The following is a 25,282-nucleotide window of genomic DNA, read 5'->3' as shown; positions in this document are numbered from 1 at the left end:
TCTGGGTGTGATTGAGGGGGTCTCTGGTTGGGGTTGATGACTCTGGGTGTGATTGACGGGGGCTGTGCTTGCGGCCGATGATTCTGGCTGTGATTGAGGAGGCTGTCGCTAGGTGCGATAGTTCGGAGTGTGATTGTGGGGCCTGTTGCTATGGCTGGCTGTGTGCTGGCGCCGGGGCCGGTTCGCTGGGTGATCGCGGGCCGATCCCATTGATTTTCGCTCCCTTCCCCGGTGTGATTTCCTTCCCGCCTGAGGTTGAAGTGGTGGCGGGGAGGTGGTGGCTGACGCCGGGGGGAGTCGGGGGTGGTGGTCCGGAGGGAGGGGGCTTGTTGCTGAGACCGGCGTGAGTGCGTGTGGCTGCCGGCTGGCATGGAAGCGCCGGACAGGGCCGAGCGGCTGGAGCTGCTCCCGGGATCCGGCATGGAGGAGCCCGCGCTCGACCCGGTGGAAAGGATTTTACTTGAGTCGGTGTGTCAGCAACAGGGATGGATCCGGGTGTACGGTAAGAGTGTATTTTTTTGAGGGTGGCAGATAATGTTTAAGATTTGAAGGGACATGATGTGGATTGAGGGATTGATGGAGGAGGGTTGGAAACAGGGTCTGGGCTGAGTGATAGAGAGGACAAGATCATTTTTGACGGTTGGATGGAGGTTTTATTGGGGGGTCGAGGGGTGGATAGGGTCTGGGATGACGAACTGAGGGGTGGAGAGTCGGGTGAGGGGTGGAAGGTCTGGGGTGAGGGGCTGGGGTGAGGGGTGGAGGGGGCAGGGTCTGAGTTGAGGGGTAAGGATTATGGTTGTGGATTGCTTAGAGGACAGGATCTGGGTTGAAGCTTGGAGGGGACGGTCTGATGAGGGATGGAGGGGGCGGGGTCTGGGTTGAGTGATGGAGGGGGGCATGGTCTGGGTTGAGTGATGGAGGGGGGCAGATCTAGTTTGAGGGGTGGAGAGGGGACAGTTTTGTCGCTTGTCACTTCAGACAGAAAAGCCGGAGTTGGTAAAATCTGCACCGAGAAAAGGCAGGTTGCAGGAGAAGTGGGGGGTGGGTGGGGACGGGGACGCGAAGCATGCAAGGGCGATGGAAAAAGATCAGGCAGTGCACTGAACTGACACATTTCGGTTTAACCCTTTCGACAATCGGACTCACTCGACGCTACAATCATTTCCATCATGGGGAAAGTTGTTATCTTTCTCACTTTCTCACTATGTTCCTGGCAAGTGGCGCGCCTGAAACCTATTCGTAACTGTAACGTTTGTGTGGTTGGTTTTATGTTTTTTAAAAAGCGCTTAATTTCCCGTGTTCGACCGATACTGTTGTAACTTATTGACAAACTACTGTTTATTTACTTGTTTGTGGATAAAACATATGTTTTTTCAATATTTGATTTTTATTGACAAAACAAATTAGATTTTTTTTTGCACGCTGTCCAGCGACCACTGTCAGCGAAAGTGAGTGAAGTTGCAACAGTTAGGTTTTGCTGTTGAATGACAGATACGTGGTCAATTATGTCTCTGCCTGAAATTGTATATATTAATGCAAGAGCAGTTCCATCTTTCAGTGCCGCACTTACCCCCACCCCCTCTGTTGTGGCATTGAGCCCTGTTCCTGATACATATACCGACAGTTTTTACGAATGAAAATCCTAAGTATTCCCATTTTGTAAAATTCGCAGATGCTCCGATTACACGTTTTTAAATTCCTGCAATTATTGTACGGTGACTATCAAATTGTACAGTAAGAGGTCTTACGACACCATACTAAAGTCCCACAGGTTTTTTTGGAATCACTAGCTTTCGGAGCGCAGCTCCTTTGGAGTGCAGCTGCTTCATCAGGTGAGTCTGATAATTCACCTGATGAAGGAGCTGTGCTCCGAAAGCGAGTGATTCCAAACAAACCTGTTGGACTTAACCTGGTGTTGTAAGACTTCTTACCGTGCCCACCCCAGTCCAACATCGGCATCTCCACATCATGTCAAATTGTAAGAAGTGGTAAAAGAACATCATTTGATTGTCGTACCGCATGTATTCGTTGTATGTGACAATATCCACTGTGCCAATTTCGTGATTATCGCTTATTAATAAACTCTATTAAGTAAAATTCATATATGTTCAGAAGCTGTGGCATAATCAGCTGTTTAGATTTTAAATTATTTTTTAAGTGAGCAAATGTCAAACATGGAATACATAATACAAATGGGAAATGCAAATCAGGTCTGTACGCATGTGGAAAATGAGATTACTGTCTTGGTTGCAGGTTAGTGCTCTAATGATAGCTCACACTGAGATTGTTCAACTCGTATTCACTGGTTCTACTCCAAATTTCCAGCATTTGTTCTTATTTATGTATTTTAACCAATGTAAACCAACAGTTGTGAATGAAAACCCGTTTGCAAGCCTCACAAGATGCCTGTCACTTTTGAGTTAACATTATAGAGTCCCTCTTAGTCTCTGCCGTTTGCTGAGTGTACTGTATGAATGTGTTTGCTGGGTGTTCTGCGTGAATGTGTAAGTGATGAAGTTTCAGTTTGTGGGGGTAAGGAAATCAGGTGCTGAGGTATAATCTGATTGGGGTAGGATTTATCTCAGAACATGTGGATGGGAGAGAGAAATGAAACAAATCAGAAGGACCGGCAAGACCAGATGGGATTATTTCGACTGGGTTGATGGAGCTTGAATATATTGTAACTTAAGAAGCTATGGGATTTGCAGAAAAACACAAATGCTCTGAATCAGTTATTATTTTACGGTCTTGAACTTAAAATGAGGAGTTCTCTACGCTTCAGTGAATGCATCATGTGTGTTTAAAAAGCCTTCGAGATTGACAGTGTTCCATATTCAATCTATGACAAGTTCAATCTATTGCTATCAGCCACTGCAGAAATGGGGGTACTAATTTATCTTCATGTTACCAGACGAGGGTGGAGAAAATTGCCTGATTACTACAAAAGATCTGCTGGAAAACATGTAGGTGGATCTGCATTTGTGACTTTATCAAGCTTGTCTTTTGTGGTCTTTATGGTCGAATAGCTTGCTGACACACCGTTCTGGCACAGGCCATGAAGAAAGAGCATTTGGGAACAAATATCGTGAAGGTTAACAGAGCCTTGGTAACTTTACTGGACCACTGAGATCCACTCCTTTAGGAAAGGGGTGGGAAGAGCGATTTATAGAACATAGAACAATACAGTGCAGTACAGGCCCTTCGGCCCACGATGTTGCACCAAAACAAAAGCCATCTAACCTACACTATGCCATTATCATCCATATGTTTATCCAATAAACTTTTAAATGCCCTCAATGTTGGCGAGTTCACTACTGTAGCAGGTCGGGCATTCCACGGCCTCACTACTCTTTGCGTAAAGAACCTACCTCTGACCTCTGTCCTATATCTATTACCCCTCAGTTTAAAGTTATGCCCCCTCGTGCCAGCCATATCCATCCGCGGGAGAAGGCTCTCACTGTCCACCCTATCCAACCCCCTGATCATTTTGTATGCCTCTATTAAGTCTCCTCTTAACCTTCTTCTCTCCAACGAAAACAACCTCAAGTCCATCAGCCTTTCCTCATAAGATTTTCCCTCCATACCAGGCAACATCCTGGTAAATCTCCTCTGCACCCGCTCCAAAGCCTCCACGTCCTTCCTATAATGCGGTGACCAGAACTGTACGCAATACTCCAAATGCGGCCGTACCAGAGTTCTGTACAGCTGCAACATGACCTCCCGACTCCGGAACTCAATCCCTCTACCAATAAAGGCCAACACTCCATAGGCCTTCTTCACAACCCTATCAACCTGGGTGGCAACTTTCAGGGATCTATGTACATGGACACCTAGATCCCTCTGCTCATCCACACTTTCAAGAACTTTACCATTAGCCAAATATTCCGCATTCCTGTTATTCCTTCCAAAGTGAATCACCTCACACTTCTCTACATTAAACTCCATTTGCCACCTCTCAGCCCAGCTCTGCAGCTTATCTATATCCCTCTGTAACCTGCTACATCCTTCCACACTATCGACAACACCACCGACTTTAGTATCGTCTGCAAATTTACTCACCCACCCTTCTGCGCCTTCCTCTAGGTCATTGCTAAAAATGACAAACAGCAACGGCCCCAGAACAGATCCTTGTGGTACTCCACTTGTGACTGTACTCCATTCTGAACATTTCCCATCAACCACCACCCTCTGTCTTCTTTCAGCTAGCCAATTTCTGATCCACATCTCTAAATCACCCTCAATCCCGTATTTTTTGCAATAGCCTACCGTGGGGAACCTTATCAAACGCTTTGCTGAAATCCATATACACCACATCAACTGCTCTACCCTCGTCTACCTGTTCAGTTAAAGGTAGGACAAGATTTAAGTACCCTGCTTAAATCCATTATGGATAACAGAGGGTCACTTTGGATGCAACGTGAGTTCATCTTTTGGCATAGGTTTAATATCAAACTGACTCAGTGCCAGCTCACTTTGCTGACATTTTTTTCAGCATATGTTTGACTTTTAATTGGCAGGCCTATGAACTGAAGACTAAAGCTGTCTTTTCTGATTGCTTTGTTATTGAAATGTTTTTGCCTTCCCTGTCCTATGGAATGGGATCTGAACCACTCGGAAAAAAGTCGGCAACAGACAGGGTTTGAATAATCACCCACCCATCTGTCTGTCTGAGATGAGCACGAATGAATGCTTTTTGGGACTCTGGAGGTTTATTATTAACTCTGCTGTGGACAAGAAGGGCAGTGTGAAGCATTCTTAATACTTCATTAAAACTCTTGCTTCTCTTGAGTTAGCTTGAATAGATACTTCTGCAGACAATTTAACTTATTTGTGATTTACTCTGTCTTTACCATCATGTCCTATTTGAGTTTTATCTGGGAAGCCAGATTGCCTTCTGTTTTCACGTGGCATATGCACAGGATCAGACTTGCTAACACGGTCCAAATCAGTTTCTGGCAGATGCCCCTTCCTTGGTGGTCTTTTGCTAGGTTTTGGGAAACAGGCTGCGGTAGAACTGCTAACTGTAGTTTGCACTATAACCATTTGTGTATGATAACTGAACTGAGATCACTGTAAATTTAAGCAAATCATTTCTAATGCAGGAAAAGTGAATTGTTGGGATCATTTGAAGATTCAACCACAATATACATGCTAGCTCAATGAAAAGAGTGTGAACAGCATCTTATTCCCAGAGACAGCCAGTGAGGCTTAACTTTTATCTTCAGCAAGGGCTATCATCATGGAGTGTGAAGGGCTGCCAACACTATTACTGATGTTGGGTGATTTTTAATAATTCCATTTGTGCACCTTTTGATTCTCCAAACTTTGTGTTAAAACCCGAAGGTGCACATCTGCTCATTTCTAAATTTTACCACTTAGATGTCATTATTTTAGGATAGCCTGTTGCAAAAGAGCTGGAAATTTGAACCTGAGCTGGTAAAGCACAGGTCCTGTTCGGTTTTCTACTAATTTTGTTTCATGCTTGTGCTTTATGATCTGTCTTAGTCAGCTCTCTTGGTTTGGTTATTCTTTCATCTGTGTAATCCAGTTAAGTTGGACGTAAGTACTCTTTTTGTAGATTGCAAAGTTTTTGGTGCTCTTTTGCCAATTTGTAACTCCAAGGTTCTACATTTTATATAGTTATTCTAATACATGCCTTGTGCATCGTCATTTGTTGCTCATGTTCGCAGTAGACAATTGTTGACAGTTTTAAAGAACACAAAGTACATGAGGAGTCACAAATTATTCAAACTCTTCAGTTAAATGACAAGAGAGTGATTCATTTTGTTGCACAAGTCATTAATTCTACTGGTGCCCCTTCAACTAACTAAAATTTAAATGAAAGGTGCAAGTATTAGGTACACACTCTGCAGATTGCGAACCTATTCTGGTGGTTAGACTGAACTGCTCTCTTTGTTTTTCAATAATTCAGCTAACTGGGCGCATCAAACTATGTGTAGCCATGTAAAATGGCTGACTCCCGATTAGAATGGTCAAAACCTGACCTAAAATGGCGAACGAAAGAGGCTGATGGGAAAATCAGCCAACAGGACTCAAACGGACAGCCGCAGGTAAAACAGTGTAAAACAGTGTATTCGCCTCTGGGGAAGTCAGTCCAGACCGATACCTGCAGCCATCAACATCACAACACCCCAGCCATCTGCATTTTAATCAGCCATCCCCGGGAACAATTGCTACACATTAGCAACTCAAAGCCGACCCAGACCTTTCGGCGGCAGCAGGGGCTAACACAAAGAAAGGTAAACGACCACCTCCCGATCAAGAAATCGCTCCAGTATTGGAGCATATCGAACCAAGTGATTGGGACCAAGTCCAATCACTTGGAACCAGGTACAAGGTCCGCCCCGAGAGGCGGGAAGCCCCTGGGGACTATAAGAATAGGGGCCAAGTTCAACTCAACCCTTCTTTTCCTGCTCGCAACCTTCGAGACCCTGCTACAAGAAACCGTAAGTTTTACTCCAGCGATCGCTACCAGATAGGCACTCCTGACTATCGACTTGTACCAGCTTTTGAATCCCGCAGGCTCAGAACCAATTCGAAAGACCATTCGTTTCCCTGACCTGGTGGGCCATTTCCAAAAGTTAAGTATTGGCCTTTAGTGGTAGGTAGTAGTCTAGAAGTAGAATTATCGTATAAGTATTAATTGCTGTATATAATAAATGAGCGTTGATTTAACTCTTACTAAGCGGTGTGTTGCATTATTAATCATTACTTGGACTTGAACCACGTGGCGGTATCAGAAAGATACCTGGCGACTCATGAGCAAAGGTGAAATAATTAGAGCAAATAAACGAAGGCTAAAACGAGCAACATATGTTAGGACTGTCACTTTCTGCAATTCATAGAGGCAGCTACTGTGCTTTTGTTGAGGATGGTTGGTAACACCAGGGAGCAGAGGCTAGTTGTTTGCCCTGTCCTACAACCAGGAATGGGGATGCCATCAGGGAAGGCCAGCCATTATTGTTCTAACCGAAGTCCTTATGACAAGTTGAAGAGTGTCATAGATTAAAGCTTGGACAATTTTGAATGTGATTAAGAAGCAATCTGAATATTGAAAAATTGAAACTGCAATAGGAAATACTGAAAATTAGCATGTGAACAGGAGAAAAGCCCTGTTCAGTCATGGCAGTATGAAACATGGTTTGCACTCCAAAATGTCAATTCTTCAGAAAGGTCTGTCACAATGAAAACATAAGTGCCAGGTGTCTAGCTGCTGAATGTGAATGTGTGTGCTGTGGTTACTGAATCACTGCTTCCAGTTTGTAAGTGACTGTATCAGGAAATGGTTTGGTGAGTTATGCATTCTCAGCTGTGTGACTCTCGGCTGAGGCAGAGACTTCAATACTGCTTTTGTTTGACGAGTTCATTCATTAACTTGGCGTGGCTGCAATTAGCATTTATTTTGCAAGTAGATGAAGCATTGCACAACAAAAATCTTTAAGGACTTGAGAATGCAAACAATGATCTGATAAACTGATTAATCTCTGCATGGAAAAACCATTGGCATCATTAGTAATTGATGTCTATTTCATTTTCTTATAAAGAGCTACAATAATTGAAATTAATACCAAAAAAAATTAAAAAAGACCCATCTGAAATCCTTTCTGAGGGATAAACTGGCAGAAACATTGTCATTTTGCAATGTCTCATTTTGTCATCTATGATTTTAAAAAAGGTTCCTGAATATTTTACTTTTCCCATTTCAACTGAGTTTGTGTAATTGATAAGAGATTATAGAATGAACTTGGATGTGTGTATTTGTGTTAGTCAAACACTGAAATATTTTGGAAAATTACCATTGCAGTATTTTTCAAAAATACACACGCCAACATTTAAAAATACATATATATTGATTGAAAAGTCTCATACGCAGAACAATTAAATTATTAATGTCTATAAGTTTATTCTTTTTGTTGAAAATGTTCCTTACCTTTTCTGCACTCCCATATGTACCTTGCCGACTGGATGGTTTGATGCTATGCTTGCTGGGATCTGATACAGTTACCCCACTGGTAACATTTGTTTGTGCTGAGTGCTTGCACAATGATACCATTCTTGCCTTTGCAGTTCATGCATGTTGAAGCATCATTGCTGAGCAGCCTTCATGTTTTAATGTTCTTTGCTTAACTATAGGTACTGTTGTTGTTTTTTAAAATAAATTTAGAGTACAATTCATTTTTTCCAATTAAGGTGCATTTTAGCGTGGCCAATCCACCTAGCCTGCACATCTTTGCGTTGTGGGGGCGAAACCCACGCAAACACGGGGAGAATGTGCAAACTCCACACGGACAGTGACCCAGAGCCAGGATCGAACCTGGGTGCTCGGCGCCGTGAGGCAGCAGGGCTAACCCAGTACCTGTTGTTTTTTAATGTATTATGAAATGCTATATCAGCTGGATTAAATTGTTAACTCTCCCTAAGTTAAGAGTTGCGCTTCTGCATGTTTTTCAATTTCTCCCTCTGATTAGATTGTCCAATAATCTGTGGTCTTAGTAGAGTTGTGGGCATTCACTGCAGAATAAAATCAACATTTAAAAATGATAGATTTACGAATTACACTTTCAAAATGCAAAATATAGTTTATTAAAATTTCTTTTCAGTAAAATGCAATTGTAAGATCACAAAAATTTTTATTTTCTGCTGCCATGCTTGTAATTGTAATTGTTCATAATTTCATCTTGCGCCAGTTAATTATCAAGGTAAATGGGCTTTTCCATGTGCTGTTATGAACTAGCCAGTGGACTTCGGGAGGTCAGCGGGTGGTGGGTAGAGACAAATTACTGGAAGAAGAAGAGCAGAAGTTTTACTGATAATATTTTTGTTAATGTGTTGATAATTCTGGAGATTTGATCATACAATGGAATTAAGAGGTATAAATTGACCACAACATTCTGTCTATTACTTTGCTTTATTTTTCAATGTAAATAGACATAGGTAATGACTATTCAATCAAAGTAGAAAATTACTCAAATAAATCCAATGACTTTGTGCTTGTTTTCATTTCTCCCACTGATGTAAGATTATACAAAACCAGCTGCCCTTCAGTGTCACTTCCAAGACGTCATTCGAACCGTGAACCAGCGCAGTATCTGTTCCATGAGAAGCGTTACAAATTAATGAGATTTTCTTTTACCCTCTTTGTCAGGACTTAGAATTGGTTTCTTGGCCATGTTTCACATCCCTCTTCCATCGTAGGGATGGACTGAAGTTGGAGCATTCACACTGAAAAGAATGTGAACAGCTGTACCACTGGTGTTCATAACAAACTACAAATTTAGCCAAGTACTCAGGCGAACAATGCAGAAACAAATTTGTATGTTTAATCATATCCTTCTTTCTTGTGATTGACATTTGAAAAATGATTTTGCATGGAAAGAAGAAAATGATATCAGCATATCTGAGAAAATGATTGTGTAGACTGTCACTGAATAATACAGCACGGTAGCACAGTGGTTAGCACAATTGCTTCACAGCTCTAGGGTCCCAGGTTCAATTCCTGGCTTGGGTCATTGTCTGTGCGGAGTCTGCACGTTCTCCCTGTGTCTGTGTGGGTTTCCTCCGGGTGCTCCGGTTTCCTCCCACAGTCCAGAGATGTGCGGGTTAGGTGGATTGGCCATGCTAAATTGCCCTTAGTGTCCAAAACGGTGAAGTGGGGTTACTGCGTTACGGGGATAGGGTGGAGGCGTGGACTTGAGTAGGGTGCTCTTTCCAAGAGTCGATGCAGACTCAGTGGGCCGAAAGGCTTTCTTCTGCACTGTAAATTCTATGATTCTATGAACACCTTGCTCCATTTCATCGCCATCACGTGACAGAGAACTCAGCATTTCATCTGATCTTGGTAGTTTCAACTGTTTTCATGCTGTTTCCTACCTCATACATTTTCAGAATGATGCAACTTGGTTTCAAATGTTGGGCCAGCAGGAGCTGCATTTGGGAAGTCCTTCTGGAGTAGTGCAATTGATCTCCCTCATGGCAGATAATTCTTGCTAAGGTCACACAGGCCATGCTGCTTAAATTAAGGATCAAGAAGTGTTTCTGTCATTTGAAGAATTTGTTGGCCAGGCAGCTGTTAAATGAGGTGGTTTTCATGGGTGCATGACATAGAACAGGATTTCAGAATTGAATTGTGGTTATTTAAAAGTAATTTTGATAATTCACACCTGTTCAATGTTGACAAATTATTAGATTTGAAGAAGACGTGGGATGTTTTGGAAAGTGGTTATGATTGGATTGATTTATTCTTCTCCTTCCTCCCAACTGTTACCCAACCTGGTTTGTGTGTTTGGATACTTTTACTTCATTGTTTAACCATGTTCAACTTTTGTCAAAATGCTGCTGTTCAAACTGGCATTGAAAATACTCCGACACACACGTATTGAATCACTTTTACCAGGAAACCACAGGGCACAAATATTTACTCTTGATCTGGTTACGGAGGGTGAATGATATTAATGATGCATTTTAACACCCACAACTGAGATTTGGGTGAACTTGGGGCTCCCAGTGAAGGATAACATTTTTTCCTTCTGCATCATGTTTTCCTACCACCAGATAAAATAGACAGCCTTCTCTTCAGCTTTGGAAAAGCACTTGTGACTGGACTGGCACCTTGGACTTGTGCCTGCATTTTCCAGCATGCTGTTAATTATCATAACTGCCCTGACTTGGATAGATTCTTAGTGAAAACCAGACCCTTATCTCTTGTCATTTGAGAGAGTCACCAGACAATACTTAGACGCCAGACACCAGACAGTTTCAGATCCATTTTTAGAAGTCTGAAAGCAAGCTACTTGTATCCAGGGATGGTGCAAAACAGGGAAGACAAAGGTAAAAGGGACAAGCTGCAAATACCTGTTAAGTTTTTAAGCTATGGCACTTCATTGCTCAAAACAGCTGTCCTTGAGCAGTAAGACATTTGAGTTTCTATCTTAAGAACGTAAGAACATAAGAACTAGGAGCAGGAGTAGGCCATCTGGCCCCTCGAGCCTGCTCCGCCATTCAATGAGATCATGGCTGATCTTTTGTGGACTCAGCTCCACTTTCCGGCCCGAACACCATAACCCTTAATCCCTTTATTCTTCAAAAAACTATCTATCTTTATCTTAAAAACATTTAATGAAGGAGCCTCTACTGCTTCACTGGGCAAGGAATTCCATAGATTCACAACCCTTTGGGTGAAGAAGTTCCTCCTAAACTCAGTTCTAAATCTACTTCCCCTTATTTTGAGGCTATGCCCCCTAGTTCTGCTTTCACCCGCCAGTGGAAACAACCTGCCCGCATCTATCCTATCTATTCCCTTCATAATCTTATGTTTCTATAAGATCCCCCCTCATTCTTCTCAATTCCAACGAGTACAGTCCCAGTCTACTCAACCTCTCCTCATAATCCAACCCCTTCAGCTCTGGGATTAGCCTAGTGAATCCCCTCTGCACACCCTCCAGTGCCAGTACATCTTTTCTCAAGTAAGGAGACCAAAACTGAACACACTACTCCAGGTGTGGCCTCACCAACACCTTATACAATTGCAGCATAACCTCCCTAGTCTTAAACTCCAACCCTCTAGCAATGAAGGACAAAATTCCATTCGCCGCCTTAATCACCTGTAAACCAACTTTTTGTGACTCATGCACTAGCACACCCAGGTCTCTCTGCACAGCAGCATGGTTTAATATTTTATCATTTAAATAATAATCCCTTTTGCTGTTATTCCTACCAAAATGGAGAACCTCACATTTGTCAACATTGTATTCCATCTGCCAGACCCGAGCCCATTCACTTAGCCTATCCAAATCCCTCTGCAGACTTCCAGTATCCTCTGCACTTTTTGCTTTACCACTCATCTTGGTGTCGTCTGCAAACTTGGACACATTGCCCTTGGTCCCCAACTCCAAATCATCTATGTAAATTGTGAACAATTGTGGGCCCAACACTGATCCCTGTGGGACACCACTAGCCACTGATTGCCAACCAGAGAAACACCCATTAATCCCCACTCTTTGCTTTCTATTAATTAACCAATCCTCTATCCATGCTACTACTTTCCCCTTAATGCCATGCATCTTTATCTTATGCAACAACCTTTTGTGTGGCACCTTGTCAAAGGCTTTCTGGAAATCCAGATATACCACATCCATTGGCTCCCCGTTATCTACCGCACTGTTAATGTCCTCAAAAAATTCCACTAGATTAGTTAGGCACGACCTGCCCTTAATGAACCCATGCTGCGTCTGCCCAATGGGACAATTTCCATCCAGATGCCTCGCTATTTCTTCTTTGATGATAGATTCCAGCATCTTCCCGACTACCGAAGTTAAGCTCACTGCCCTATAATTACCCGCTTTCTGCCTACCTCCTTTTTTAAACTGTGGTGTCACGTTTGTTAATTTCCAATCCGCCGGGACCAACCCAGAGTCTAGTGAATTTTGGTAAATTATCACTAGTGCATTTGCAATTTCCCTAGCCATCACTTTTAGCACTCTGGGATGCATTCCATCAGGGCCAGGAGACTTGTCTACCTTTAGCCCCATTAGCTTGCCCATCACTACCTCCTTAGTGATAACAATCCTCTCAAGTTCCTCACCTGTCATAGCCTCATTTCTATCAGTCACTGGCATGTTATTTGTATCTTCCACTGTGAAGACAGACCCAAAAAACCTGCTCAGTTCCTCAGCCATTTCCTCATCTCCCATTATTAAATCTCCGTTCTCATCCTCTAAAGGACCAATATTTACCTTAAGCACACTTTTTTGTTTTATATATTTGTAGAAACTTTTACTGTCTGTTTTTATATTCTGAGCAAGTTTACTCTCATAATCTATCTTACTCTTCTTTATAGCTTTTTTAGTAGCTTTCTGTTGCCCCCTAAAGATTTCCCAGTCCTCCAGTCTCCCACTAATCTTTGCCACTTTGTATGCTTTTTTTCTCCAATTTGTTACTCTCCCTTATTTCCTTAGATATCCACGGTCAGTTTTCCCTCTTTCTACCTAACTCCCTGAATTCAGCTTGTAGGACCTCGTCCCGTTTTTTACCTAATATCGTTGGTGCCTATGTGCACCACGACAGCTGGCTGTTCACCCCCCCCCCCCCCCCCCCCCCCCCAGAATGTCCTGCAGCTGCTCCCAGACATCCTTGACCCTTGCACCAGGGAGGCAACATACATCCTGGAGTCTCAATTGCGTCCGCAGAACCGCCTGTCTATTCTCCTTACGATTGAGTCCCCTATCACTATAGCCCTGCCATTCTTCCTCCTGCCCAGCTGCGCAGCAGAGCCAGCCACGGTGCCATGAACCTGGATGCTGCTGCCTTCCCCTGGTGAGCCATCTCCCTCAACAGTATCCAAAGCGGTATATCTGTTTTGCAGGGAGATGGCCACAGGGGACACCTGCACTGCCTTCCTACTCTTGCTCTGTCTTTTGGTCACCCATTTTCTATCTCCCTGAGTAACTTTCACCTGCGGTGTGATCAACTCGCTAAACGTGCTATCCACGACGTCCTCAGCATCGCGGATGCTTCAAAGTGAGCCCATCCGCAGCTCCAGAGCTGTCAAGCGGTCTAACAGGAGCTGCAACTGTACACACTTCTTGCACGTGAAGGAGCCAGGGACAGGGGACGTGTCCCTGAGATCCCACATCGCACACGAGGAGCATGACACGGGTCTGGGATCTCCTGCCATGTCTTAAACCTTAGGTAAATTTATACAACTACAATTCCAAAAAACGAAAGAAAAAATAAATAAATTAGACAATGAAAATAAAAACTACTTACCAGGGATAAAAACTACTTACCAGGGATAAAAAAGCCCCCCCCCCCCCCCCCAAAAAAAAGCTTCAAATTCCCACCTAGATTAAAATTCCCAAACTCACTCTTGGCTGTGTCTCACTCTGGCTGTGAGACATTCTGCTAATGTCTCATTTGTGTCACGCTATGGTCCTTTCGTGACACATCACTCTTCTGTATTTCAACTCATTTGGCAAATGCTTCCATGCTGTTAATTCATTGATTTCAGTCTTGGGGAAAAATGAAGAGCTTCCATGAAAGTAGTAGTTTTCAGCTATTCATATTGATGTAGGTCTTAATTCTGGCATGACTGAGCATTTTTTGAGAAGAATGAACTTGGAAATAATTGCACCTCTGATTGGATTGATTTTCCTTTGGATTTTAATACTTTTAGGAATTAAAAATCTAGGGGCAGCACGGTGGCGCAGTGGGTTAGCCCTGTTGCCTTACGGTGCCGAGGTTCCAGGTTCGATCCCAGCTCTGGGTCACTGTCTGTATGGAGTTTGCACATTCTCCCCGTGTTTGTGTGGGTTTCGCCCCCACAACCCAAAAGATGTGCAAGGTAGGTGGATTGAACACGCTAAATTGCCCCTTAATTGGGAAAAAAAAATGAATTGGGTACACTAAATTTAAAAACAAAACAAAAATTAAAATAAAAAGGAATTAAAAATCTCATGCCATTATTTGAAAACAACAAATATAAAATATAATAAATATGTAGTTAAGAAATAAATCTTTAATCCTGCCTCCGTTTATTGACAGTTTTTAGCCAAATAATTGAGACCTCTGTTTTAAGTGTATCTCCTATTCTGTTGGTGAGTGAAAGAGGATCCTCAAATTTCATGTTTACGGAACACTTAATTGCTGCTCCTCACCACACCAAAAGCTTCACGTACAATTTGGAAGTAATTGACTTGCTTGAAAAGTCATCTGTAATTAAATATACAAGTTAAGCATATGTTCCAGCATTTTAGAAGGAAGATATGTTAAACCTACGGGATTGGAAACCTGTTAGTTGGATATTGCTTTGTAAGGTAAATGCTGGAAAAATGGGATGCTTGATAACTGAGAGAGGTTAATAATGTAGGAACAGGAATAGACTATTTAGCCAATCTATCCTTTTCTGCCATTTTTGGAGATTATGGATGATCTGTGACCTCATGTACCTACTGTTGCCCCATGTTCTTCAATGCCTCTCTTCAACATAAATCTATCAATCTCTTGATTTGAAATTATTGAGCTTTATCACATCTCTCAAATGTTCCAAAATGCTTCACAAACATTGAATGAAGTTTTAGTACATTCACTTTGTGTCGTGTGATAACCCACGATGAGATGAGTGAAATATTTGTTTTTGCTAGGATTGTCAAGGACAGTATTAACCCGTGTATTGGGAGAGCTCCCTGTGTCTCTTTGATCGTATCATGGGGTCTTGTTGACTTGACCCACCTGATTGGGCAGATGGAATCTTGCTTCAATGTCTTTTTTTTTCGAAAATATTTTATTGAGGCATTTATAATTTTAACAATTTTCAACAGCAAATTTCAACAAAAACAAAAACACAACAATATAACCAACAAACCCCCCAAGCACAAACCCCAGCCAGCATGGCTTACACAAACAGTGCTACCCTCCAAAGCCATCCCTCCGTTGGTTCTCCTGTCCTTACTCGTCTCTCACATGCCTCCACCTTCCCCCCTGCCCCCTGCTGCCAGCTTAATTTTTCTCAAAGAAGTCGATGAATGGCTGCCACCTCCGAACAAATCCCTGCAACAAACTCCTCAAGGTAAATTTGATTTTTTTTCGAGTCTGAGAAACCCCGCCATGTCGCTAACCCATACCCCCAACTTCGGGGATTCCAAGTCCCTCCATCCTAGTAAGATCCGTCTCCGGGACACCAGAGAGGCAAAGTCCAGGACATTGGCCTCTCTCACCCCCTGGGCTCCCGGGTCTTCCGACACACCAAAGATCGGCACCTCTGGACTCGGAACCACCCTCACTTGTAAGACCTCTGACATGGAGTCAGCAAACCTCTGCCAGAAACCCCTCAGCCTTGGACATGCCCAAAACATATGGACATCCCATGCCTATCTTCCACCTCCTCAAAGAATCTGCTCATCTGGGCCACAGTCATGTGTGCCCTGTGGACCACTTTATACTGTATCAGGCGGAGCCTGGCACACAACGAGGATGCATTAATTCTCCTCAGGGCCTCCTCCCATTACCCGGCCTCCAACTCCCAACCCAGCTCTTTTTCCCACTTTCTCTTCACCTCCCCTATCGGGGCTCCCTCCCACTCCATCAGCTCCTTATAGATCTCTGAGACCTTCCCCTTCCCTACTCCTGTTCTCGACACCACCTTCTCCTGTAGCCCCTGGGGCGGCAGGTGTGGGAAAGTCAAAACCTGCCTCCGCACAAAAGCCCTCACCTGCAGATACCAGAATACCGGAACCCATTCCCCCGGCAAATGAAATTCTTCCTCCAGACTCGGGAAACCTTCATCAATGAAGAGATCTTCGAGTTCTTTGGACCACAGCCGCAAAGCACCAGGGACCCCCCCCCCCCCCCCTCTCATTTAATGGGGTGACTTTTTTTTTACCCTCTCGGAATGTTGTCCAATTTATGACTTGATCATAAATCTCCAGATAAAAGCAAATTACTGCGGATGCTGGATTCCAAAACAGTAAATGCTGCACAATCTCAGCGGGTCTGACAGCATCTGTGGAGAGAGAAGTTGGGATCATGCTTACGAAAGGAAGTTGCAGTCCTTTTACAACTCAGGCGATATTGGTGAAATTTGGTTTGGTGAAGAAAGCATGGATCGTATAATAACCTGGTTAGAGATGCAAAATTTCCCCATGGATGTAGCCCTGTTGGATATTGGGACAGGAAATGGTGGATTTTCTGATTGAACTCGCAAAATCTGGATTTACGAACTTGACACTAATTGATAATTCTTCTACTGCTGTGGAACTTGCTAAAGCTATTGCTGAAAAGGAAGAGGTGATGCCTTTGAAATTACAGGTGGCAGACTTTTTGCATTCATTTCCTAAACTTTCTCAGTATGACATTTGCATAGACAAGGGAACCTTTGATGCCATCAGCCTGAGTCCTGATCAACCAGCTGAGAAACAAAGTTCGTATCGGCAGGCCTTGCACAGTGTTCTGAAGGATGGAGGCCTGTTCCTTATAACATGTTGTAACTGGACCAAAGAGGAACTAGTCAGTCACTTCAGTGAAGGATTTGAGATGCTGCAGGAGTTACCAACACCTAAATTCCAGTTCGGAGGAAAGGTTGGAAGTACTGTAACAGCACTGGTGTTCAAACGGAAAGAATAAGTCAGGGGAACTGCAGATCACAAGACTCTACCAGTGTTCAGCTCCAAAGTGCTGTTTTTCTAGGACCAGAATTGCTTAAACAAGCTGTAACTTGTTCCACGAGATATGATTTCCAATTATTTATACATCTTAATTTCAAAATCCTGCACAATTCTTTGTGAAAATGGCTACTTTCAGCCCGAGGTCAGTCGCTCACTGAAGCCTGAAGCTGAAACAGCTATAAAAGTGTACCCTAAAATGAATAAATAAATAAATAAAAATACAGAGATCTTCAAATCTCTCGATCCCTACCTGCTGCCACCTCCAGACCCCCCCGGAGCGAACCAGTGGTTATTACATCTTGGTACCTACACCGACGCCCCGTCTAACCCCATGTTGTACCTCCACTGTCCCCACACCCTCAGGGCTGCCACTACTACTGGGCTTATGGAGTGCTGAGCCGGCGAGAACTGCAGAGGTGCCATTAACAATGCCCCCAGACTCGTGTCCTTACGTGATACCGCCTCCACCCACTCCCATACCGACCCCTCCCCCACTACCCACTTCCTGACCATCGCAATATTCGCCGCCCAGTAGTAATTAATGAATTTGGGAGAGCCAGCCCCCCCTGCGCCCCCTGCCCGACCACGCCCCCGCTCCAGCAGCACCTTCTTCCCCCGCGGGATTTTACCCACCCAAACAAATCCTGAGTTCTCTGAGTTCACTTTTTTGAAGAACGACTTGGGGATAATAATTGGGAGGCTCTGAAAAACAAACAAAAACCTCAGGATGATTGTCATTTTAACCCGTCAAAACCCGCCCCGCCAATGACAACGGGGGTGCATCCCACCTCCCAAAGACCCCCCTCATCTGATCTACCAACCAACCCAAATGGAGATTATGCAGCTGCTCCCACTCCCGCGCCACCTGGGTACCCAAATATCAGAAGCTCCCTCTCACCACCTTGAACGGCATCTCACCCAATCTCTTCTCATGGCCCCTCGCCTGGATCGCAAAGACCTCCCACTTACCCACATTCAATTTGTATCCCAAAAACCGGCCGACTTCCTCTAAAGCCCCATAATCCCTCCAATCCCCCCCCAGCGTGTCCGATATGTACAGAAGTAGATCATCCGCGTAGATGGGACCCTTTGCTCCACCCACCCCCCTCCCCATACTATCCCATGCCAGACTCTTGATGCTCTCAATGCCAACGTCTCTCGCCAAGGCAAACAACAGTGGCCTGCTCCCCCCCCCCCCCCCCCCCCCCCCCAACCTGAAGTTATCTGATCTCACCCGATTCGTCCGCACACTCGCCACCAGTGCCTGGTATAGCAACCGGACCCCAGTCCACAAATCTCTGCCCAAACTCAAACCGCCCCCGGACCTCCCATAAGTATTCCCACTCCACCCAATAAAGGCCTTCTCTGCGTCCATGGCGACCACCACCTCAACCTGGAGGCATCATAATTACATTGCGCAACCTCCTAATGTTGGTCGCCACATACCGCCCCTTAATGAACCCCGTCTGGTCATCCCCTATTACCTCTGGGACGCATTCTTCAATCCTTGTGCTCAGGATCTTCGCCAATAGTTTGGCATGCACATTTAACAGGGAGACCGGCCTGTTTAAACCCACAGTTTTCCAGGTCCTTAATCCGCTTTAAAATGAGGGAGGTCGCGACGCCTGTGACAACGTCGGGGGGAGCACTCCCAACTCCTTTGCTTCATTGAAGACCCTTACCAACAGCGGTCACAAAGCCCCCGAGAACTTTTTATAAAATTCCACCGGGTACCCGTCCGGTCCCGGGGCCTTACCCGATTGCATCGCCTCCAGCCTCTCGACTACTTCTACAAGCCCAATTGGGGCCCCCAGCTCCTCATCAACCTTTGGCAATTCCAACCCTCCCAGAAACTGCCTAATGCCCTCTTCCCCGGCTGGGGTTCCAATTCATACAATTTGCTGTGAAACTCCCTAAACACCCCATTCACCTCTGCCGTGCCCAAGACCGTATTCCCACCTGTATCCTTCGCTTTCCCAATCTCTCTCTCCGCTTCCTGCTTCCTCAACCAGTGCGCTAACATCCTGCTCGCTTTCTCCCCATACTCATATACTGCCCACCTCGCCCTTCGCAACTGCTCTGCCGGCTTGCCCTTGGATAACAACCCGAATTCCATTTGCAACCTCCGGCGTTCCTTTAACAGCCCTTCCTCTGCGGCCTCTGCATATCTCCTGTCCACCTGCAGAATTTCCTCCACTAGTCTTTCTATCTTTACCCGCTCCCCCTTCTCCCTGTGTGCTCGAATCAAAATAAACTCCCCCCTGACCACTGCTTTCAGTGCCGTTCAAACCGTACCTGCCGAAACCTCCCCCGTGCCGTTAATCTTAGGAAGGGTGGCCTTCCTCACCCATTCACACACCTGTTCCTTCGCTAACAGTCCCACACCCAGCCTCCATTGCGGGCGTTGGGGCCCCCCCCCTTGCTCACTCGTAAATCCAACCAGTGCGGGGCATGGTCCGACACCACTATTGCCGAATACTCGACATCTACCACCCCTGCCAACAATGTCTTATCCAATACGAAGAAATCTATTTGGGAATACATGTTGTGCACATGGGAGTAAAACGAAAATTCTTTCGCCCTCGGCCTCCCAAATCTCCACGGATCCACCCCACCCCCATGTGCTCTATGAACCACCTAAGCTCCTTGGCTGTAGCTGACACCGTCCCCGACCTCTAGCTCGACCAGTCCAGTCTCGGATCCAGGGCCGTATTAAAGTCTCCCCGCTTAATCAGCCAATGAGAATCCGGGTCCGGAATCTTCCCCAGCACCCGCCTCATAAATTACACATCGTCCCAGTTCGGGGCATAGATGTTTACGAACACCACCGGCATCCCCTCCAATTTCCCGCTTAGCATAACGTATCTTCGCCCAGAGTCCACCACTATATGTCCCACCTCGAACATCACCAGCTTATTAACCAAAATCGCCACCCCCTTCATTTTGAAGTTCAATCCTGAATGAAATACTTGCCCAAACCATCCCTTCCTCAGCCTAATCTGGTCCTCTGCCTTCAGGTGCGTCTCGTGTTGCATGGCCACGTCCGCCTTCGATCGTTTCAAGTGCGAACATATGGGCCCTCTTGACTGGCCCATTCGCTGATCAACCATAGTCCCTCTTGGGCCAGCCTCTGGCCCTTGTCCCGCACTTCCGAGGCCTGCCCTCGGGTGACCACCGTCATCGATCCTCCTCCCCTTACACTTTAAAAGCCCTTTCCCTGTCAGCGGTACTTCTTCCTCCCCACCCCCAAATCCCCCAGCAACAACCCCTGCCCCCACTGACCTCCCATTGCCCTTCCGCGAACTAGCCCACCCAGCTAGTCTGGCAGCCCCCACCGATGGCGCCTAACATCCTACTCCCACTGATTCCTCTCTTCCTCCCAGCCCCCATTCAAACATTAGTGGAAACAAGCAAAAACAACCCATCCCCAAGCCCAAACAAAGAGACCAACCCTCCATCCTTTGTCAAAGAACAGATTCTGAAGTCGAAAAAGTAAGAAACGGCTCCAAACATAAATTAACAGCAGCATCATCACAGCATCTCTACCAAAGTTCAAAGTCCACCTTCTCCTGCCAGTCCATTGCCTTGAACAAAATCTACCGCCGAACCAAAGTATAATTCCGGCCTTCATTGGTCAACCACAGACATGCCGGGTACAATCGCCCAAATTTCACCCCCTTCTTGTAGAGGGCTTCCTTGACCTTGTTAAAGCTCGCTCTCCTCTTGGCCAACTCTGCACCCAGGTCCTGGTACACTCGGATTTCACTGCCCTCCCAGGTGCAGCGCCTCGTCTGCCTGGCCCACCTCATTATTTGCTCCTTGTCCAGGACCGCCATCACCCTCGGCGGCTCATTCCCCTGGATGATCATTCCCCAGGCTCCTAATTTCCTCATTAGCGCCCTGTGCGCGCGATCTATCTCCAAAGGACGTGCAAACGCACCCTCTCCAAGCAGCTTCCCCAGCATCCTCCCCACATACGCGCCAGCACCGGCTCCTTCACTAACCTCCGGCAGGCCAACGATCCTTATGTTCTGCATGCGTGACAGGTTCTCCAGGTCTTCAACCTTTTCCTGGAGCCGCCTCTACTGATCGCGCATCAGCCACATCTCCGCTGTCATCAACGCAAACTGCCCCTCATGTTGCCCCCGCCACCTCCTCCATCTTCTGGATCACCTGACCCTGGGCCGCCAGCGTCGTTTCCACATGATAGACCACCGCCCTGATCGAATCGACCGCCCGGGCCAGACTCTCTTTCCGTTGCTGGGTGAACTTCTCGTTCAAGAAGCCGTCCGTCCGTCGACCACTGAGCCGGCAGGGCAGTTCCCTGCCCCTCCGCCACCTCCGCATGTGTTGCAGGCGCCGCAACAGCTCTAACAACTGATTCCCTCTTTTTCGACCCCTCCTGGACCTCAGCTCCATACACCAGAGGGTCAATCTCTTCTCCTCACTCTCCTGCACATTTGTTCCGCCTCACATCCACCTGTTAACCAGAGAAAAGGTCCGAAAAAACCCACCATAAGTGGGAGCCAGCAAATGTGTGACCACTCACTCCATGGTCGCAATGGAAGTCTCTTGCTTCAATCTCTTTATCACAAAATAGAGTTATAATGTCTGCGCCAGTTTTCTGTCTGTTACTAAATTCTGGTTGTTGTGAAGTAGTCATTTATTCGTACGTTGTTTGCTTTAAAAATACAGGTTCTCTCTATCTCCTTGAATTTACTTAATTTTTGGTGCCTTGTCATTGAAGGAAATACAACTCCAATACAGAAGGCTGACTGATTGGAGATTGATTGGGGCAATGATGCTACCTGTTGTCACTTTCTAGGGAGATGTCAGTCATTGTGATTTGGTGTGTCTGAGGCTCTGAAGAAGGCAGACTTGTGAGACCCATTTTATTTATGTTGTGGTGGTTTGTGCTTCATTCTGTGTCACAGATTAATGTTTAAAATTCTCTGCAATATCTGCCACCACACCTCACCAGCAGTATTCAAACCAAATCATCGTTACCCACAAATAACTGAACATAACAATACGTGCCAGTTCACAGAGCAAATATTCAAAAAAAATGCATCTTTAAATAAATGTCAGCAGGCATGCAATGAAAGATGTTGGGTTTGAAGCTGACATTTGTCCCCATTGGTACAGAAAGCGAGGCCAGCAACAGAAATTATTAACATTGGAGTTTCCTATATTCGTCCTTCCATTCCGAAAAGCCACTGGTTGGCCGTCTCTAGACTTCAGTTCTGATTTTAATATTGCTGCTCTGCCTTGTTTCCTGAAGAATGCTGACAACATTCTGAGAAATTATGGAATATGCATTGCTGCAAATATTAGGCCTGCAATATTACAGAACATATAAATGCAAAAAATATTCTTCACCCAATGAAAGAAGGTTCTGAATCGCTCCTTTCAAATTGAGGAGCTGAGCAAACAGCTATTGACTCTGTTTAGTTTGACATTTTGCTTAATTGTTATTTCATCATTGATGGTGGTAATTGGAGGTTAACAGATAATCACATCAGTATGTGAAGTATATGTTCCAAGGGAAAATCGTTCAGAATTGAATCCGCAGTGACTCTCTCAAATCAAAGTAACTGATTTGTCAGTCCTCTCAGCCTGACCATACAATGAAAACGTGCCAATGTGTAATCAATACTCGAGCAAGGGTACCATTCTCTGGTTGAAAAATGCTGATTGAGCTTGAAGAGTAAGTGAGGGAGAATGTGTAATGTTGTTGACAGTTCACACATTAATCAAACATAATTCACCTGCTGGTGAATAGGTGGAGCAATGAAGGCTGATCTGTCAAGCAGCCAGCTTTTTTTTAAATGGAGAAATATTGGGAAAGGAATCTGTTTGTTTGCAGATAAGAAAAAATGTATTGTCTAAAGTCATTAAGAGCTTTCAGATCTTTCAGTGATGCCCAACTAACGAGTACCACCGTCCGTCTCTGAGGTGTGGATGATGAAAAAATCTCAGTGAGAGGAACTAGAAAATACTTAACCCACTTGATCAAACAACACCATTCACCATAATTACTCTAACTCAGCAAGTCTACAGAATTGGCAATTACAAGAGCCTATACGAGGGTTAGAGAGCACAGAATGGAATGGTGGATAAGAATATTGGAGAATATTGAACCTACGAGGGAACAGGCGTCCTAGATCTGGTCCTGTGTAATGAGACAGGATGATTCATGATCTCATAGTTAGGGATCCTCCCGGAAGGAGCGATCACAATATGGTGGACTTAAAATACAGATGGAGGGTGAGAAGGTAAAATCAAGCACTAGTGTTTTGTGCTTAAACAAAGGAGATTACAATGGGATGAGAGAAGAACTAGCTAAGGCAGAATGGGAGCAAAGACTTTATGGTGAAACAGTTGACGAACAGTGGAGAATCTTCCAAGCGATCTTTCACAGTGCTCAGCAAAGGTTCATACCGACAAAAAAGAAAGACGGTAGAAAGGGGAAAAATCGACCGTGGATATCTAAGGAGGTGAGGGAGAGTATCAAATTGAAGGAAAAAACATACAAAGTGGCAAAAATTAGTGGGAGACTAGAGGACTGGGAAGTCTTTAGGGGACAACAGAAAGCTACTAAAAAAGCTACAAAGAAGAGTAAGGTAGACTATGAAATTAAACTTGCTCAGAACATAAAAGCAGATAGTAAAAGCTTCGACAAATATATAAGACAAAAAAGAGTGGCTAAGGTAAATATTGGTCCTTTGGAAGATGAGAAGGGAGATTTAATAATAGGAGACGGGGAAATGGCTGAGGAGCTGAACAGGTTTTTTGGGTCAGTCTTCACAGTGGAAGACACAAATAACATGCCAGTGACTGATGGAAACAAAGATATGATAGGAGAGGACCTTGAGATGATTGTAATCACTAAGGAGGCAGTATTGGGCAAGCTAATGAGGCTAAAGGTAGGCAAGTCTCCTGGCCCTGATGGGATGCATCCCAGGGTGTTAAAAGTGATGGCTAGGGAAATTGTAAACGCACTAGTGATAATTTATCAAAATTCACTCGGCTCTGGGGTGGTCCCAGAGGATTGGAAAGTAGCAAACGTGACACCACTGTTTAAAAAAGGAGGTCGGCAGAAAGCGGGCAATTATAGGCCGGTAAGCTTAACTTCGGTTGTAGGGAAAATGCTGGAATCTATCATTAAAGAGGAAATAGCGGGGCACCTGGAGGGAAATTGTCCCATTGGGCAGATGCAGCATGGGTTCATAAAGGGTAGGTCGTGTCTGACTAATTTGGTAGAATTGTTTGAGGACGTTACCAGTGCAGTAGATAACGGGGAGCCAATGGATGTGGTATAGCTGGATTTCCAGAAAGCTTTTGACAAGGTGCCACACAAAAGGTTGCTGCATAAACTAAAGATGCATGGCATTGATGGTAAAGTGGTGGCATGGGTAGAGGCTTAGTTAACTAACAGAAAGCAGAGAGTGGGGATAAATGGGTGTTTCTCTGGTTGCCAACCCTTAACTAGTGGGGTCCCTCAAGGATCAATTTACATAGATGATTTGGAGTTGGGGACCAAGTGCAATGTGGCAAAGTTTGCAGACGACACTAAGATGAGTGGTAAAGCAAAAAGTGCAGAGGATACCGGAAGTCTGCAGAAGGATTTGGATAGGTTAGGTGAATGGGCTAGGGTCTGGCAGATGGAATTCAATGTTGCCAAGTGTGAGGCTATCCATTTTGGGAGGAATCACAGCAGAATGGATTATTATTTAAACGGTAAGATGTTAAAACATGCTGCTGTGCAGAGGGACCTGGGTGTGCTGGTGCACGAGTCGCAAAAAGTTGGTGTGCAGGTGCAACAGGTGATTAAGAAGGCTAATCGAGTTTTGGCTTTCATTGCTAGAGGGATGGAGTTCAAGACTAGGGAGGTTATGCTGCAATTGTATAAGGTGTTGGTGAGGCCACATCTGGAGTATTGTGTTCAGTTTTGCTCTCCTTACCTGAGAAAGGACATATTGGCACTGGAGGGAGTGCAGAGAAGATTCACTAGGTTGATCCCAGAGTTGAGGGGATTAGATTATGACGAGAGGTTGAGTAGACTGGGACTGTACTCATTGGAGTTTAGAAGTATGCGGGGGGGG

General features: G+C 44.9%; 1 protein-coding gene and 1 pseudogene across 2 annotated transcripts in view; both read left to right on the top strand.

The window, feature by feature from the left end:
- Nucleotides 1-323: 323 nt before the first annotated feature.
- rasal2 (RAS protein activator like 2) overlaps nt 324-25,282 on the top strand; it is a 757,584-nt gene continuing 732,625 nt past the window's right edge. For both annotated transcript variants that reach the window (XM_072511669.1, XM_072511668.1), the window contains exon 1: nt 324-502. In XM_072511669.1, coding sequence (XP_072367770.1) covers nt 370-502 — 133 coding nt within the window. In that variant the 5' untranslated portion in view covers nt 324-369. The remainder of the gene's footprint in view (nt 503-25,282) is intronic.
- Nucleotides 16,660-17,350, top strand: LOC140427335 (EEF1A lysine methyltransferase 2-like; annotated as a pseudogene).

Source organism: Scyliorhinus torazame, chromosome 7 (genome assembly GCF_047496885.1).
Source record: "Scyliorhinus torazame isolate Kashiwa2021f chromosome 7, sScyTor2.1, whole genome shotgun sequence".
NCBI lineage: Eukaryota > Metazoa > Chordata > Chondrichthyes > Carcharhiniformes > Scyliorhinidae > Scyliorhinus > Scyliorhinus torazame.
This window is presented reverse-complemented; position numbering and strand designations above follow the sequence as displayed.